We start from the raw sequence: 12,884 nt of genomic DNA, 5'->3' as shown, positions 1-12,884 counted from the left end.
GGTGGTTACAAGTGGCATTGAATTTCACATGCAAAAAAGCTTCCATCCTTCCTTTCTTCCTTTCTTTTTCTTTTCCCCCAACCCATCCACACCCCGAAATCCCTTGCTCCTTAGCAAGACGGCATGTCGTCAGGTTTTACCAGGGGAAGGATCCGTTTCAGCGGGTTCGTGGTGGCTTCAGGGGGGGGGGGGGGGGGGCTTGCACAAACCCCGCATTATTTTTAGGGCCCCACTCTTAGAAAGAGCAACTCTTTCTCTTTTTGGTATCCCCGGCCCGTGGATGTTGATCGGGCCCGGAGCTATCGACGGACCGTGGGACCTCGGCTTGTGATGGCATCGATCGCGGGGGATAACTTCAGCTGCTGGAGACTACATGGCGTTTGTGGAGATCTAGACATATATTCCATTGATGATTATGTGAGGGCAAAGACCAAATGCTACTTGACTTAGTGATTGGATTGATATCATACATTCAACTATAGTCTGTTCACCTCCAACATGGCTGGCCCTACTCCTCTACACGGCATCAAAGTCCTGGAGTTTGCCGGCCTCGCCCCAGGTAAGTCTACCAAACACACAAAATCAATGACCAACTAACATCCCCAAGGTCCCTTTGCCGGCATGCTCCTCGCCGACGCCGGCGCCTCAGTCCTCCGCATCGATCGGGCTCAGGGCACATCAGCCCGCGCCGTCCCGACAGAGGACATGCTCGCCCGGCACAAGACCTCCATCACCGTGGATCTCAAGTCTCCGCGTGGTGTTGCCCTCGTCAAGCGCCTCGCTTCAAAGGCCGACGTGATCATTGATCCGTTCCGCCCAGGTGTTCTTGAGAAGCTCGGTCTTGGACCTGATGAACTCTGCGCCCTGAACCCGAGGTTGATCTATGGCCGCATGACTGGATTTCGTCGAGATGGGAAGTATGCCCTCATGGCCGGCCACGACATCAACTATCTCGCCGTCTCGGGCGTTTTGGGCATGCTAGGTCGTGAGGGGGAGAAGCCACATCCGCCGTGGAACATCCTGGCCGACTTTGCCGGCGGTGGCGCAGTGTTGTTCCAAGGAGTGTTAATGGCTATCATTGCAAGACATTCTTCGGGACGGGGACAAGTTGTCGAGGCAAACATGGTTGATGGAAGTGCTTATCTGGCAACTTTTCCTAGGATGGCGCTCAAGACGCCACTAGGAGAACGAGGTCGTGGAAGAAATCTACTCGACGGAGGTTGTCCTTGGTACGACACGTACGAGACTTCAGATGGCAAGTACATGTCAGTTGGAGCTTTGGAACCGCAGTTCTTTGCGGCTCTCATCAAGGGGCTGGATCTCGAGGGTCAAGGATGGGAGGCGAAGCGACACGACACAAGTCTCTGGTCTGAACTTGAAAGGCTGATGGGGGAAAAGTTCAAGAGCAAGAGCCGCGCAGAGTGGGAGGTTATCTTTGACGGCACAGATGCATGTTGCACGCCTGTGTTGGAGTACAGCGAGCTGGAGTCAGACCCCAAGCGGGAGGGAGACCAGCGGCCAACGGTGACGCTACGAGAGACGCCCTGTCTTGCTGTCAGGGAAGGAGTCGGGTATACAGATGCGGCAAAGTTTGGGCAGGGACCTGGGGTTCCAGGGGAAGGCTATGCACCAAAGTTCGTCACTCCGGGAGAGGGTGGTGAGGATACTTTGAGAGGATGGATGGGATGGGAGAGTGGGAGGGAGTATGAGCTACATGAGGGAGGATTGGTGCTAAAAGAGACATCAAAACTATGACTCTTTTTCTCAACGACACACGAATGAGCGGCTACTAATGAACACACATCCAAATATAGGGGAAATGATTATATATTCTACCTACATCTCGTCACTCTGCTGACGAGTCATCGGGCATAGTAATAACATTAGCAGCTAAGAGGCCAAGACAAACCCGTCGCACTCCGGCCAACGCAAATCCCCCATGTACTCCTGCTCCTGCTCCTTGATAACCCTCACAGCAACCAGTCTCGCCTCCAAACCCCATCTGCCGTGTTGCATACATGGTCCAGGAAGCCATGCACCCCAATATAAGTCATTAAGCAGTCTACTCTAGGTCTCCTTCTGAAATGTCGTGGTATCGAAAAATAAAAGTGATGCTCGGGACGTCGTGAAAAGGGGGGAGATAAGGGTTTAGAGAACGACTGCTGTGCGGTGATCCCCTTGGAGCTTGTGGTGCGGTTTATGGAGGAGGGTGTTTGTGTTGAGGGATACAGTCTGAGGGTGACGCCGGATCGAGAAGCGAATACGTGAGTAGCCTCGTTCATGGGTGATGGCATTACTGGACTTGGCTGACAATCTCGCTGGCCTTGGATAGAGACTCGACCATCTGCTGGCACTCTTTCCTTCTCCGGATAGTGAAGTCGCTCTCCTTGAGGAGCTCGTCCAGTGTGTCAGTTCGGTACATGTTCTCCAGAAGCTCCCGTTGCATCTCATCCTTGGTGAATCTATAAACGTGGTTAGATCATATAGCAGATAGTTACCGAGTTACTTACTGGACAAGGTTAAGCATGATAGCCTTGGGAACCATATCGATCATGGTCCGCTTGACAATGTTGTAGTAAGACGAAATCAGCAGCTCTGTCGATGAATTAGCAACTGCATCCATACGGAAGTGAGTTTGTCTCATCACGTACTGATAACCTCAACCTCAATGTTCTCCCGCTCCGACAGGGTGCCAGAAGCCTTGAGGGTGGGTGGAGGAGCCTCCATGGCGGCGGCCTTCTTCTTGTTCTTGGCTGCGAAGAAACTGCCAAAGAAGCCAGAGTTCCCAGATGAGTCAGGCTCGGGAACTGTTGGGCTGGCGGCACGAGGAGTGGAAGCCAGGGGCTTGCCAGTCTTGGGGTCAACCTGGACAGGCTTGGCAGGGTTGTATCGCTCGTTGACCATGGCCATGGCCTAGAAATTTGGGTCAGTGACGTTCTCGGGTAGTCTTAGTCAAGAATCAACTTACGCGGTGGCCGTTCAAGAAGTCAGGGTGACCAGTATTGATGTAAACCGACTCCATGGAGACGAGGTCTCGGACCAGCTTGTTAGTGGGCTCCATGGCCTTCTTGAAGAAGGCGATGACAACACCGTGCATCTTCTCCTTGAGCGAAGGGTACCGGCGATACAGCTGCTTGGCGAGAAGCTGAGACAGGATGCGCACCAACTCATCGTAGACCAGCGAGACACACTTCAAGCTGGGGTCCTCCAGGCGCTTGATCTGCTGCTTCACAATCAACTCGAAAGCAGTGGTGCCAACGAACAGCGCTGGGGAAGAACCGGAAGAGTTGTACAGTATGGTACGAATATCGACATCCTTGACAACATCAAAGGGGTCGATGGCCTTGACACCGTTGGAGTAGAGCTCGTGGAAGACAAAGCTGATACGGGCACCACCAGAAAGCTCGGTGCTGGACAGCTCAGTGTTGTTACCATCCAGAACTGTTCGCCACTCGTTGGTAAACTCGGTGATGATGTTGAGAACGATGTTGGAGGTGTTGCCAAGCATCGAAGGACCAAGGCTCTCAAGCTCGGACGTGTACTTCTGCAGAGAGCTGGTGATACGGGCCTTGATGTCAGGCAGCGTCTGCTTGATATGCATCATGAGGATGAGGTTCAGCTTGCGGGCCAGGTAAGGAGTTCCGCAGTATGAGCTCTTGTTACGATAGGCCTTGTGGTTCTCGAAAAAGTTCTTCTCGGCCTCCAGCGCCTGGTTGATGGCCTTCTTGTTGTCAATGTCGCGCTGGCCTCGGTTGACCACGGGGACGTAGCCTAGTCGGAGAGGAATGACACGGTTCGACAGAATGTCAATAACGTCGGTTCCCTCGTCCATCAGATCGACCTTGGTGAGGACACCAATGGTCCGTTGACCCTCGGGGTCGACCTCTCGCGCAAGCTTCAGACCATCGGAATTGGCCAAATCTTGGTTGGCAGCGGTCACTGCAAGAATGATGGCGTTCGACTTTCCAATGTGCTTGAGCACCATCTCTCGAATCTGTCGCTCGATATCGCGGGGCTGGTCGCCAACGGGCACCTTGGTCAAACCAGGCAGATCGACCAATGTCAAGGTGAGGACATTGGGAGAGTAGATTCGCAGGTTGATGGGAGCTGGAGAGATGCCGGCATTCCGTCCAACCTTGGCCTCTGTTTCCCGGTTGATCTCGTCTCGGATCTTAGAGAAGTCGTAGAACTTTTGACCAGGGACGTGGAGGAACTCTCCCCACTCGTCGGGGTTCGCTGCCTTGTCGTTGGATGTGTCAACTTCGTCGGCCTTGACACCGTTGGATTGCGCAGGGCGGTTGATAAGCTGAAGGACGAGAGGTCTTCGGGTTACGATACCGGAACCTCGGGGCAAGCTAGGATAGCTGTCAGTCTCCAAGCACCTTGCAGCACAGCAGAGGCGGTATGAGGCAACTCACAAGTCTCGACCAACGATGTTCTCCAGTACTGAACTCTTTCCACTTGACTGACTGCCCACGACGGCGATCTGGGGCAAGTCGATGGGGTTGTTGACGCCAACGGTCGCGAATACATCTTGAAGCTTGTTGACGAGCCTAGAGGTGCGAGGTTAGAGGCAATCCACGACCACCGAGGGGTTAGCGTAGCGGGGGGACTCACTGGATCAGAGCGGGATCTGAGATGCCGCCCGGCGTAGAGAGGTTTCCGCTCATGTTGTGTACTATGATTCTGACTCTTATATGCGTGGGATATGTGCAGGATCAAGTCGGATCGACGGAGACGGCGACGGCGACGGTGACGGAGGGTGGAGGGTAGTGGTTGACTTTCGGTAAGCGGTCGGGGTGGAGGGCTCCTGGAGCGTAGGTTGCGCAAGCTCGACTACAGGGGAATCGAATCGGTGTGGTCTCGGCGATTCCTAGGCTGGTTCAGGTCGAGCAGCCTGCGATGAACTGGATAGAAAACTGTCTTTGGCGGGCAAAGGCCGTGAAGTACGGAAAATGCGTGGTGATGCTGGATAGAATAAGGAGGGACCAAGAAGACGACACCGAATTCACGAGCCTAAGCCCAAGGGCCCTAAGGTTGCGCCGCCCGCTACCGTGCTGCCCTGGCTGGGCCGTCATTACGTCCCCTTCGAGCCACAGAGTGGCGCAGTAGCCTCGCCCAATCGATCGTCCCTGCCTGGTGGCTAGCAGGGGTCTAGCTTTTTTCCCTAACAAGCGCGGCAGGCACGTGACACTGCGTTGCCACCAACTTCATGGAGCTGTGGCTTGAATCAGACGGGTTGGAGGGCAATAATTCTGCAGCCTGGGCTGTAGACGTCACCGCGTGATGCGTTCCTGAGAGAAGAATATGGATGCCTCCGGTAGAGGTGCCACAGAAACGACGGCAGTGACGAGGCCTTGCGAGACATGTCTGTCAGTTGTTTTGTCTTGCCTTGCCGGAGGCCTCGATACTTTGAGGCGGGAACCACTTTCATGGCGAGTCATTAGAGGCCAGAAGATTAATCTCGCTCATGAGTGATACTGATAAGAGAGAAATAACCGAGCATCGCAGCAATATCAATCTACTTATCGAATACGAATTTCCTGCTCTTATGTAGCGTTAACCACGAGAATAAACAGAATTGCTAGAGTATATAAACATGTAAGCGAAATCAGAGACATGGAAATGCTCACCGCCGAAAGTCAAAGACCTTGGCATGACCCATATTGGAAGCCAATCAGGAATATGACAGCCAAGTGAGTTATCAAACTAACCGTTCAGGGGTCAGGCTATCCTTATCGATTATGGCGAACGCAGGTTCATGGCGTTGAGGGGAGCATCATGCGCGCGAGAGTTGGTGGGTCACAAGGGAACCCGCCAACTACATGGGCCGAATACGACAAGGCACAGGACAAACAGAACAAGAGACAAACTACTTGAGTAGTCGAGCATATTTCATATCTCTTCGAGTACTGGCATTTTCCGGAAGAACGGCAGGTGAAGTGTTTAGAACGAAAGAAGATCACTTGCGTATGGCTTGGTTGACCAAGGCCCCTCCAGGGCAGAGCTTATCCCAAGTCGAGACTCACCCGTACATATAGTTATATTGGCCATTTTGCAGCGTCTACTTGAAAGGTATTTCTCACAGGCCTTGGACTCTCGGTTAAGAGGTTCTGAACATCAAGTCAGGGGGCAGCTCGCTTCATCATCGGTTGCTAGACTCCCATGGTCTCAATGTGGGGAGTAAGGTCAAGACTCAACAAAGCTGTATGGCATTTGATCTCTTCTAAGCATTTGCTCTTTTAAAGATCTGCCTTCCAAGGTAACGACTACTTGTCGATATTGTCGTGTTCAGCCCGGACTTCACCGTGCCCTACCAGGCTCTGGTCACTCGCTTCTCCGTATAGTAGTCCATCCTTCAGGAGCTCTAGCCACAGCCCTCTTGGGCCGAAAGGACGTAGAGTCTTAAACCCGTAGATTATAAAACCGCATGGCCTTGTAACATTTACATCGCCGGTTGATGGGGAATATGCAATTCGAACTGGAATATCTGGTTAGTGGTGACCCCTACATCTATCCCAATACGCCACCCTTTTCATGTCGACCTCTAGCATTGTTATCAGCGTTAGGGAAGGTCTGTTTCCATGATGCATAGCATTTTTGTGTTGTGGTACCTTCAACTAAGGCACAGAAATCTTCATGGGGCTTTCCCGTCACCAAGGGGGGCACAATGTTGTTGAGCCCAACACCCACGTGCGTCTTCTGGATGTTTTTTGTAACCAGATGTCCGATCTTTACCTGAGGATTGTACTCATTGGCCGGTATTGACTGTATAGAATAGCCACCCTCATTAAGATAACTACTCAGTGAGGCTGTTCCAGTTCATTTTGGTGAAAAGTCGTCTGTAACAGTACGAGCAGGGTACATGGTGTTCTCGGGGCAAGGCAACACATATAACCTCATTCCCACAATAGTTATTGGGACTTTGTCACAGCCATCGTGTGTCATCTAATTCCTTGGGTCTTCGATGCAGTATTAACGCTTGCTTCAAACTGAAGTCTTGGCCACAGTTGGGATAAAGACGTTGGGAGACCGAAACTTGCTGGTTGCCAAGTCTGCACTTTGGCGCTGAAAATCGCGATGAGACCTCACATAGATCCTACAGCTAAACATTTATTCCCTCATTATTCGTGTCTGACCATTTTCGAGTTGATTGTGATATGATAGAGAATACCAGGGTGGTTGGTGAGAGTGTCTGAGGTCATCGATATAAGACGGGATTCGGTTGGGTCACTGCCTGTACCTTAGCCTCTGTCTGTCAAGATATGTCGCCTAGTTAGTAGTTTTGAAGAGTAAACATGATACCCGATCAAACCAGAATTGTCTTCCAACTCCGTATCTAGTCTGACACCGGGTGGAATGCCGGGATGGTCTCAAGTGGATGACGAAATGCGCTGCCACGTTATCGCTTACATGTGATAACATGCAGCAAACGATTTCGGCCAAGATGTAACATCGTGCATGGCACCGACTAGATATACATTTCTACTCCTAGAATTAACATATTGATCCATAAGTGTGAAACCCTAAGGTTTTTATTTGTAGGACATTTATCAGGATGGGTGAGGAGCTTCTGGAAAAAGCAGGGTCCAGCGGCAGTGATGCCGTCCTCCAGGGTAGGTGACTGACCAACTGAGGACCATTCATCACAGGTTGGACTGTAGCAACTTTACCCGAGGCATTAAACCGATCCATGCCAAATCCTCACTCAAGATAATCATCCCTACGCAGGAATCCACAACTCATACCTGCATAATACCCAATCTAGAGTTGCTGCGTTGGACAAGAATCTCGTCGTGTGACGATTAAAGTAGGTGGCCCCCTCAAATAGGTAGGTAGCCCTGGAGCCCCCCAAGACGCTACTGGATCGTCACTGTCGGCCCCCAGAAACGCCCTAGCAAGCGCCTGTTAGCGACAAGCCTCCTCTAATGAGGTGACCTCACGACACCTCAGGCCCCAGAAGGCGCACTTCATCGTCCTGCCCCATCCACGGAAGCTGCACGGACTGGACAACCTCGCCCCGACAACCACCTGGCATCATACCTACCTTAGCTGTGAACTCTCGGCTTACTCTCCAGCTTTACAAGAAAGGCTTCTTCTCCCGCTCGTCTTTGTCTTGTTCCTCGGACGGCCCCCGTATTTCTCACACGCCTCATCTCGTCCGTCACATGCGGCCGGATCCCTCCCTCAGCTTGAGCGCCGCCACCTCCACCTCCCGCTTCCAACTGCTATCACGACTCCACACATCATCGTTCGCAGCTGGTCCCGAGCTAGTTTTACGCCTCTACCACCCTCCCACTCGGATGCCGCATTCTTCTGACCAACGGTCAGCTTCTCGTTAACCCCAGCTTTTCTTACCGCGGTCTGCTGCCGCGGAGAGGCCGTCCTGGACTCCTCCGGCGAGCCCTCACGCCCCAGTCTCCCCGATCACACCTCCGACCACCCACACACGCCGCAACTCCCCTCGATCCCTTCCAGCACTGATATCTCTGCCCAAATCCCCAACATCACCACAGATTATAGCTTCAACGCCCTCCAAGGCCACAACACACACCACCCGAGTCGATCCCCAACCGGCATTGCGAATATAGGTTCTTCCGCTGCTGGCCTTGACAGGCTCTCGAGTCCCGTGCCGCCTCAGATCCTCGGACGACGCCCACGATCGCCGTCTTTCGACCCTCTTCTGGACCTCCAGACTGACTCCTGTCTCGAGTCTGAGGGCGTTTACGACGCTATTGCCGAGCCCCCTTCTAAACGAAGACGAGGCAACGACAGGATGGGCGCGAGTGATACACTCGATCCGCACAATGGCGCTTCCCTAGGATTCTCCAACGGCTCGACCGCTTCGCAGTCCCAGCAGTCGGCCTCTACAGGAGTGACTAATGGCCACAAGACCGCGCTGAACGGTTCAGCCAGGGACAAGAACAATGCTGCTGGCAGATCGAGCCAACGACCCCAAACATACTTTGGTCATGACCGTCAAGAGGTGACCCGACTGTTGATACAGGCATTATCTGATATGGGATACCAAGCTGCCGCCGACAATGTAAGCCAGGAGAGTGGCTATGAGCTTGAGAGTCCCACTGTGGCCGGCTTTAGATCTGCCGTGCTCAGTGGCTCATGGCCCGTGGCAGAGGAGCTGCTTGCCGGCGCTTCATACGAGGCAGATGGCCAAGGGAATGGGCTCGTTCTGGCAGCCGGTGCTGACCGAAACGCCATGAGGTTCTGGCTAAGGCAGCAGAAGTTTCTGGAGCTGTTGGAGCAGAAGGACACCAGCCGGGCCCTCACAGTTCTTCGAGGAGAGCTGACCCCGCTATCGCACGACACCGCAAAGCTTCATTTCCTGTCAAGCTTGCTCATGTGCCGTTCTGTTGAGGACCTCATGGTAAGAGCAGAGTGGGATGGGGCTGGCGGCGAGTCTCGAAAGCGATTATTATCGCAGCTTTCCAGTGAGTTACCTTTCCTAAACATTACTAGACCCCAACTGACTTGCGTAGAATGTATATCTCCTTCGGTCATGTTACCTGAGAATCGTCTTGCGGTCCTCCTTGAACAAGTCAAGCAGAGTCAAATCGATACCTGTTTGTATCATACCGAGGCGTTGTCACCATCGCTATACTCGGATCATCTTTGCGATAAACGAAACTTCCCCACAGAGGTGGCAGTGGAGGTGTCTGATCTCGATGGAGAGATCTGGCAGGTCCAGTTCTCACATGATGGAACCAGGCTCGCTGCCTGTGGTAGCAGTGACTACGTTATGATTTGGAGTGCCAAGACATTCGACGTGCTCAACGTTCTTCGTGGCCACGAGGGTGGTGTTGGAAACATCTCATTCAGCCCAGATGACTCCATGATTGTGTGTTGCTGCAGGGATGGATTTGCTCGGTTATGGAACACCCATGTGAGTAGTTGGAAGAAAGGCCCTTTCCTCTCATGGGATACTAACAGTTGATTTCTAGACCGGCACACTCATCAAGAAGTTTAGTCGATTTGATGAGCCCGTAAGTGGATGTGTCTGGGACCGGAATAACCGGTCATTCGTTCTCGGAACACTTGATCCCAACTACAGCCTGCGGACTGTGAATGTGCATGATGATGAAGTGTACGAGTGGGGGAAGAAGCATCGTGTTCAGGACATATGCGGATCTCCCGATGGCCGCTGGCTTGTCGCCGTGGATCATCTGCAGACAATTCACGTCTACAACGCCCTGACGCGAGAGCTCGAGTTTGATATGGAGCTCAAGGCCCTTCTTACCTCGGTTAGCATCAGCGAGGACTCACGGCACCTGCTTGTCAACAAGAGCGATGGAGAGGCGCAGCTCATCGACCTCTTCACGCGGAACTCTGTGCAAAAGTTCTTTGGCCACACCGGTGGCCAATTCCTGATCCGGAGTTCCTTCGGTGGACCGAATGAGAGTTTCGTCCTGAGTGGAAGCGAGGACGGCAACATCTTGATCTGGCACAAGAACACGGGCGCTCCGGTTGAGCGGCTACCCGGCCATCATCCTCGATGTAACGCTGTGACTTGGAATCCGACGGATCCGTTTGTGCTGGCGTCTTGCGGAGACGACGGCCGACTCAAGATGTGAGTGATATTCATGGCCAAGCTGCTACTTGGATATTTGGCTAACTGTGATATGATGTAGCTGGTCAAATAAGACACGCAGTATCGAACTGCGGTCTCGGTTCCAACGGGATTCCAAAAACGGTTGGAGAGACAATGAAGGAGACGATTAGGACCCAGAACTTCTCTTCTTGGAGAAATAGTGTGTGGAAATGGGGAGGAGTAGCTATGGTTGACCGACTTGGCTTATGATCGGTACTTGAGGCAGGCATGGCAGCTTGGTGTTTGAGTATGTTATTAGAAGGACGAATGGGTACATGGGGTGCTATGGATGGGGGGCGCCGTTTTCGTGCCGACATCGCTGACATCTATTCATCACTCGGGAGAACCAGGGGTTTCTTGTTTCTTGGTTTTTGTTGTTGTTTATGGCGTTGGAGCGATGGGTTGGTTCATGAGACGGGGTTGGCTTTGATCCAGCGTCTCTTTGTCTATGGTAGACTGGCTAGTACAGAAATCCCACTTTGTTACGTACAGCAGCTCAGAAGCCGAGCTGATGTCGGTTACGTCGAGTGCGATTCTATCTCTAGCGAAGTGTGGATGGCCGGTGCTGCACGTCTGGCGTGATGTGGTGGGCGGTTAAAGTCAAGCCCTGTCTTCTCAGCTGAAAGTGACATTCTCCCTGTTGCCGGATACAGAAGGCCACAGCTCACAATGGGTGGCTGGTTTTCAAGACGTATCAGAAGAACAAGACTTGGGTGCTGCATACGGCCAGTTGTTGTTGAGGCAACCGACATGATGGTGTGGTGGTGTAGTCTATGGGCCGCAGAAATGGCTATGCCGGCAAACCTTGACGATTCCAAGCGACGGCACAGCAGATGTTTAGTCTGGGACAAGGCCGGATGCGAGAAAAGAGACAAGACGAAGTGGAGTGACAGGTCTTTATTGACCCGGCATATTGGATGATGTCTAACAGACACAGCTTGGCGGTTGGCCCACGCGATTGCACGCGGCCCATGGTGGTGCGTGTTATGTATCGAGATGCGCTGCGTCTATGATATTCTCTCAAACCATTGGCAATGGTCTTGCTCAACCAGACCAAGTCGGTGTGACCCCGGCCGGAGTTCGATCGCATCCTGGAAACCAAGGCCGGCCTCATTCAGATCGAGACGAACATGCTAGGGTTGCCTGGGATCGAGGAAGGTGGCCACATAGAGTTTGACCGTGCCGTGCGTGATACAGAGCGGCCCGCTGCCGACTCTGGTAGGTGGGGATCGACTTCAAGGAGGTGGAGGGTGTGGACTGGACTGTGGAGGAGACGCACTGTAGCGAGAAATCTAGAAGCTGACTTGGAAGCGCGCTGGGCCAAGGCTCAGCATGGATGGTGCGTACCACTCTTTGTTGCATGGGCAGCTCCGGCTGATGGAGAAGCCGTGTCTCGACAAGAACTGAGTTGTGATCATCAACACTCCATCGTCCGCTTTTCTCTTCAGTGAAAGAATGCCATGATAGGCAGATCCGGAGATGGGCTTGCTTTGTGTACCAGACTCGGTACCTGCATGATCTGATACCATGACAGCACCGGGACCAGGGCCGGCGGGTCATGGCGAGATACAGCACGGGAAGGCACGCCATTTGTGCACAACAGAGATCGAGCATCAGGCCCCTTCACCATTCCCTTCCCTTGAACCACACCCTCAGAGAGGTTGAAAGGTCCAGCTGGTGGAGCGAATTGGTTCCGCGCGGTTCCAGATAGTCCAACCCCTAGCCCGTCACGGACCATGATTTTGAAATGGACAAAGACATTTTAGAGAAGCGGTCAAGAACTTCTTGACCAGGGGCTTCCTACGAAGAAAGAGAGCTGCTCGGCCTGCTCCATCGGCCGGGAGCTTCGGAGATGTTGATGTTGCGACGGCTCGCAATAGTCGTGACGGTGGCGAGAACTGGTCATGAAACAGACCGCGCTACCGTCAGGCTTTGGTGTCTGGTGGAGAGGCTGAACTGGTATGCGCACTTGTTGATGCATCTTGCAGTCTCTGTCCGGAAGAATACCCAGTATGCAGGACCTTCCACTGCATCCCTCTTCGGTCATGACGCCTCATGCAGGGGGTCAGGTCAACCAAGCTTCTTTGTCCAACCTCAGCTCTTCCCTTGACGCTCTGTGCTATTTTCGCCTTGGAATTCTAGCTGGTCAGATAGGCACAGTCGGCTTGCGTTCCGACATGCAAAAACATGGCAGAGTCAACGCCAACGCCATACGTGTGCATGCGTGTGCATGCGTGTGTATAGGCGCTGCGCTGCCTGAGAAGCGACGCTCGTTGGC

General features: G+C 53.0%; 3 protein-coding genes across 3 annotated transcripts; 2 read left to right on the top strand and 1 right to left on the bottom strand.

Annotated features, from left to right (window-relative positions):
* Positions 1-498: 498 nt before the first annotated feature.
* NECHADRAFT_49211 (uncharacterized protein) lies at positions 499-1,755 on the top strand (the record flags this gene model as incomplete). The annotated part of the gene is made up of 2 exons (XM_003050353.1): positions 499-559; positions 608-1,755. The coding sequence occupies 2 exons, from the start codon at positions 499-501 to the stop codon at positions 1,753-1,755; spliced, it is 1,209 nt and encodes a 402-aa protein (XP_003050399.1).
* Positions 1,756-1,810: 55 nt separating this feature from the next.
* Positions 1,811-4,971, bottom strand: NECHADRAFT_105285 (uncharacterized protein). The gene is made up of 6 exons (XM_003049978.1): positions 4,618-4,971; positions 4,419-4,553; positions 2,969-4,355; positions 2,652-2,913; positions 2,511-2,595; positions 1,811-2,462 (listed from the first exon to the last, which is right to left on the bottom strand). The coding sequence occupies exons 1-6, from the start codon at positions 4,668-4,670 to the stop codon at positions 2,294-2,296; spliced, it is 2,091 nt and encodes a 696-aa protein (XP_003050024.1). The 5' UTR covers positions 4,671-4,971; the 3' UTR covers positions 1,811-2,293.
* A 3,649-nt stretch (positions 4,972-8,620) lies between these two features.
* Positions 8,621-10,589, top strand: NECHADRAFT_49229 (uncharacterized protein; the record flags this gene model as incomplete). Its single annotated transcript, XM_003050352.1, has 3 exons — positions 8,621-9,449; positions 9,498-9,901; positions 9,960-10,589. Coding segments are annotated over 3 exons (1,863 nt in total), but the record flags the coding sequence as incomplete, so codon positions are not given.
* Between the last annotated feature and the right edge of the window lie 2,295 nt (positions 10,590-12,884).

The sequence above is a fragment of the Fusarium vanettenii genome (assembly GCF_000151355.1).
Source record: "Fusarium vanettenii 77-13-4 chromosome 9 genomic scaffold NECHAsca_6_chr9_2_0, whole genome shotgun sequence".
Classification (NCBI taxonomy): Eukaryota; Fungi; Ascomycota; class Sordariomycetes; order Hypocreales; family Nectriaceae; genus Fusarium; species Fusarium vanettenii.
The sequence above is the reverse complement of the archived record's forward strand: the minus strand, read 5'-3'. Positions and strand labels throughout refer to the sequence as shown.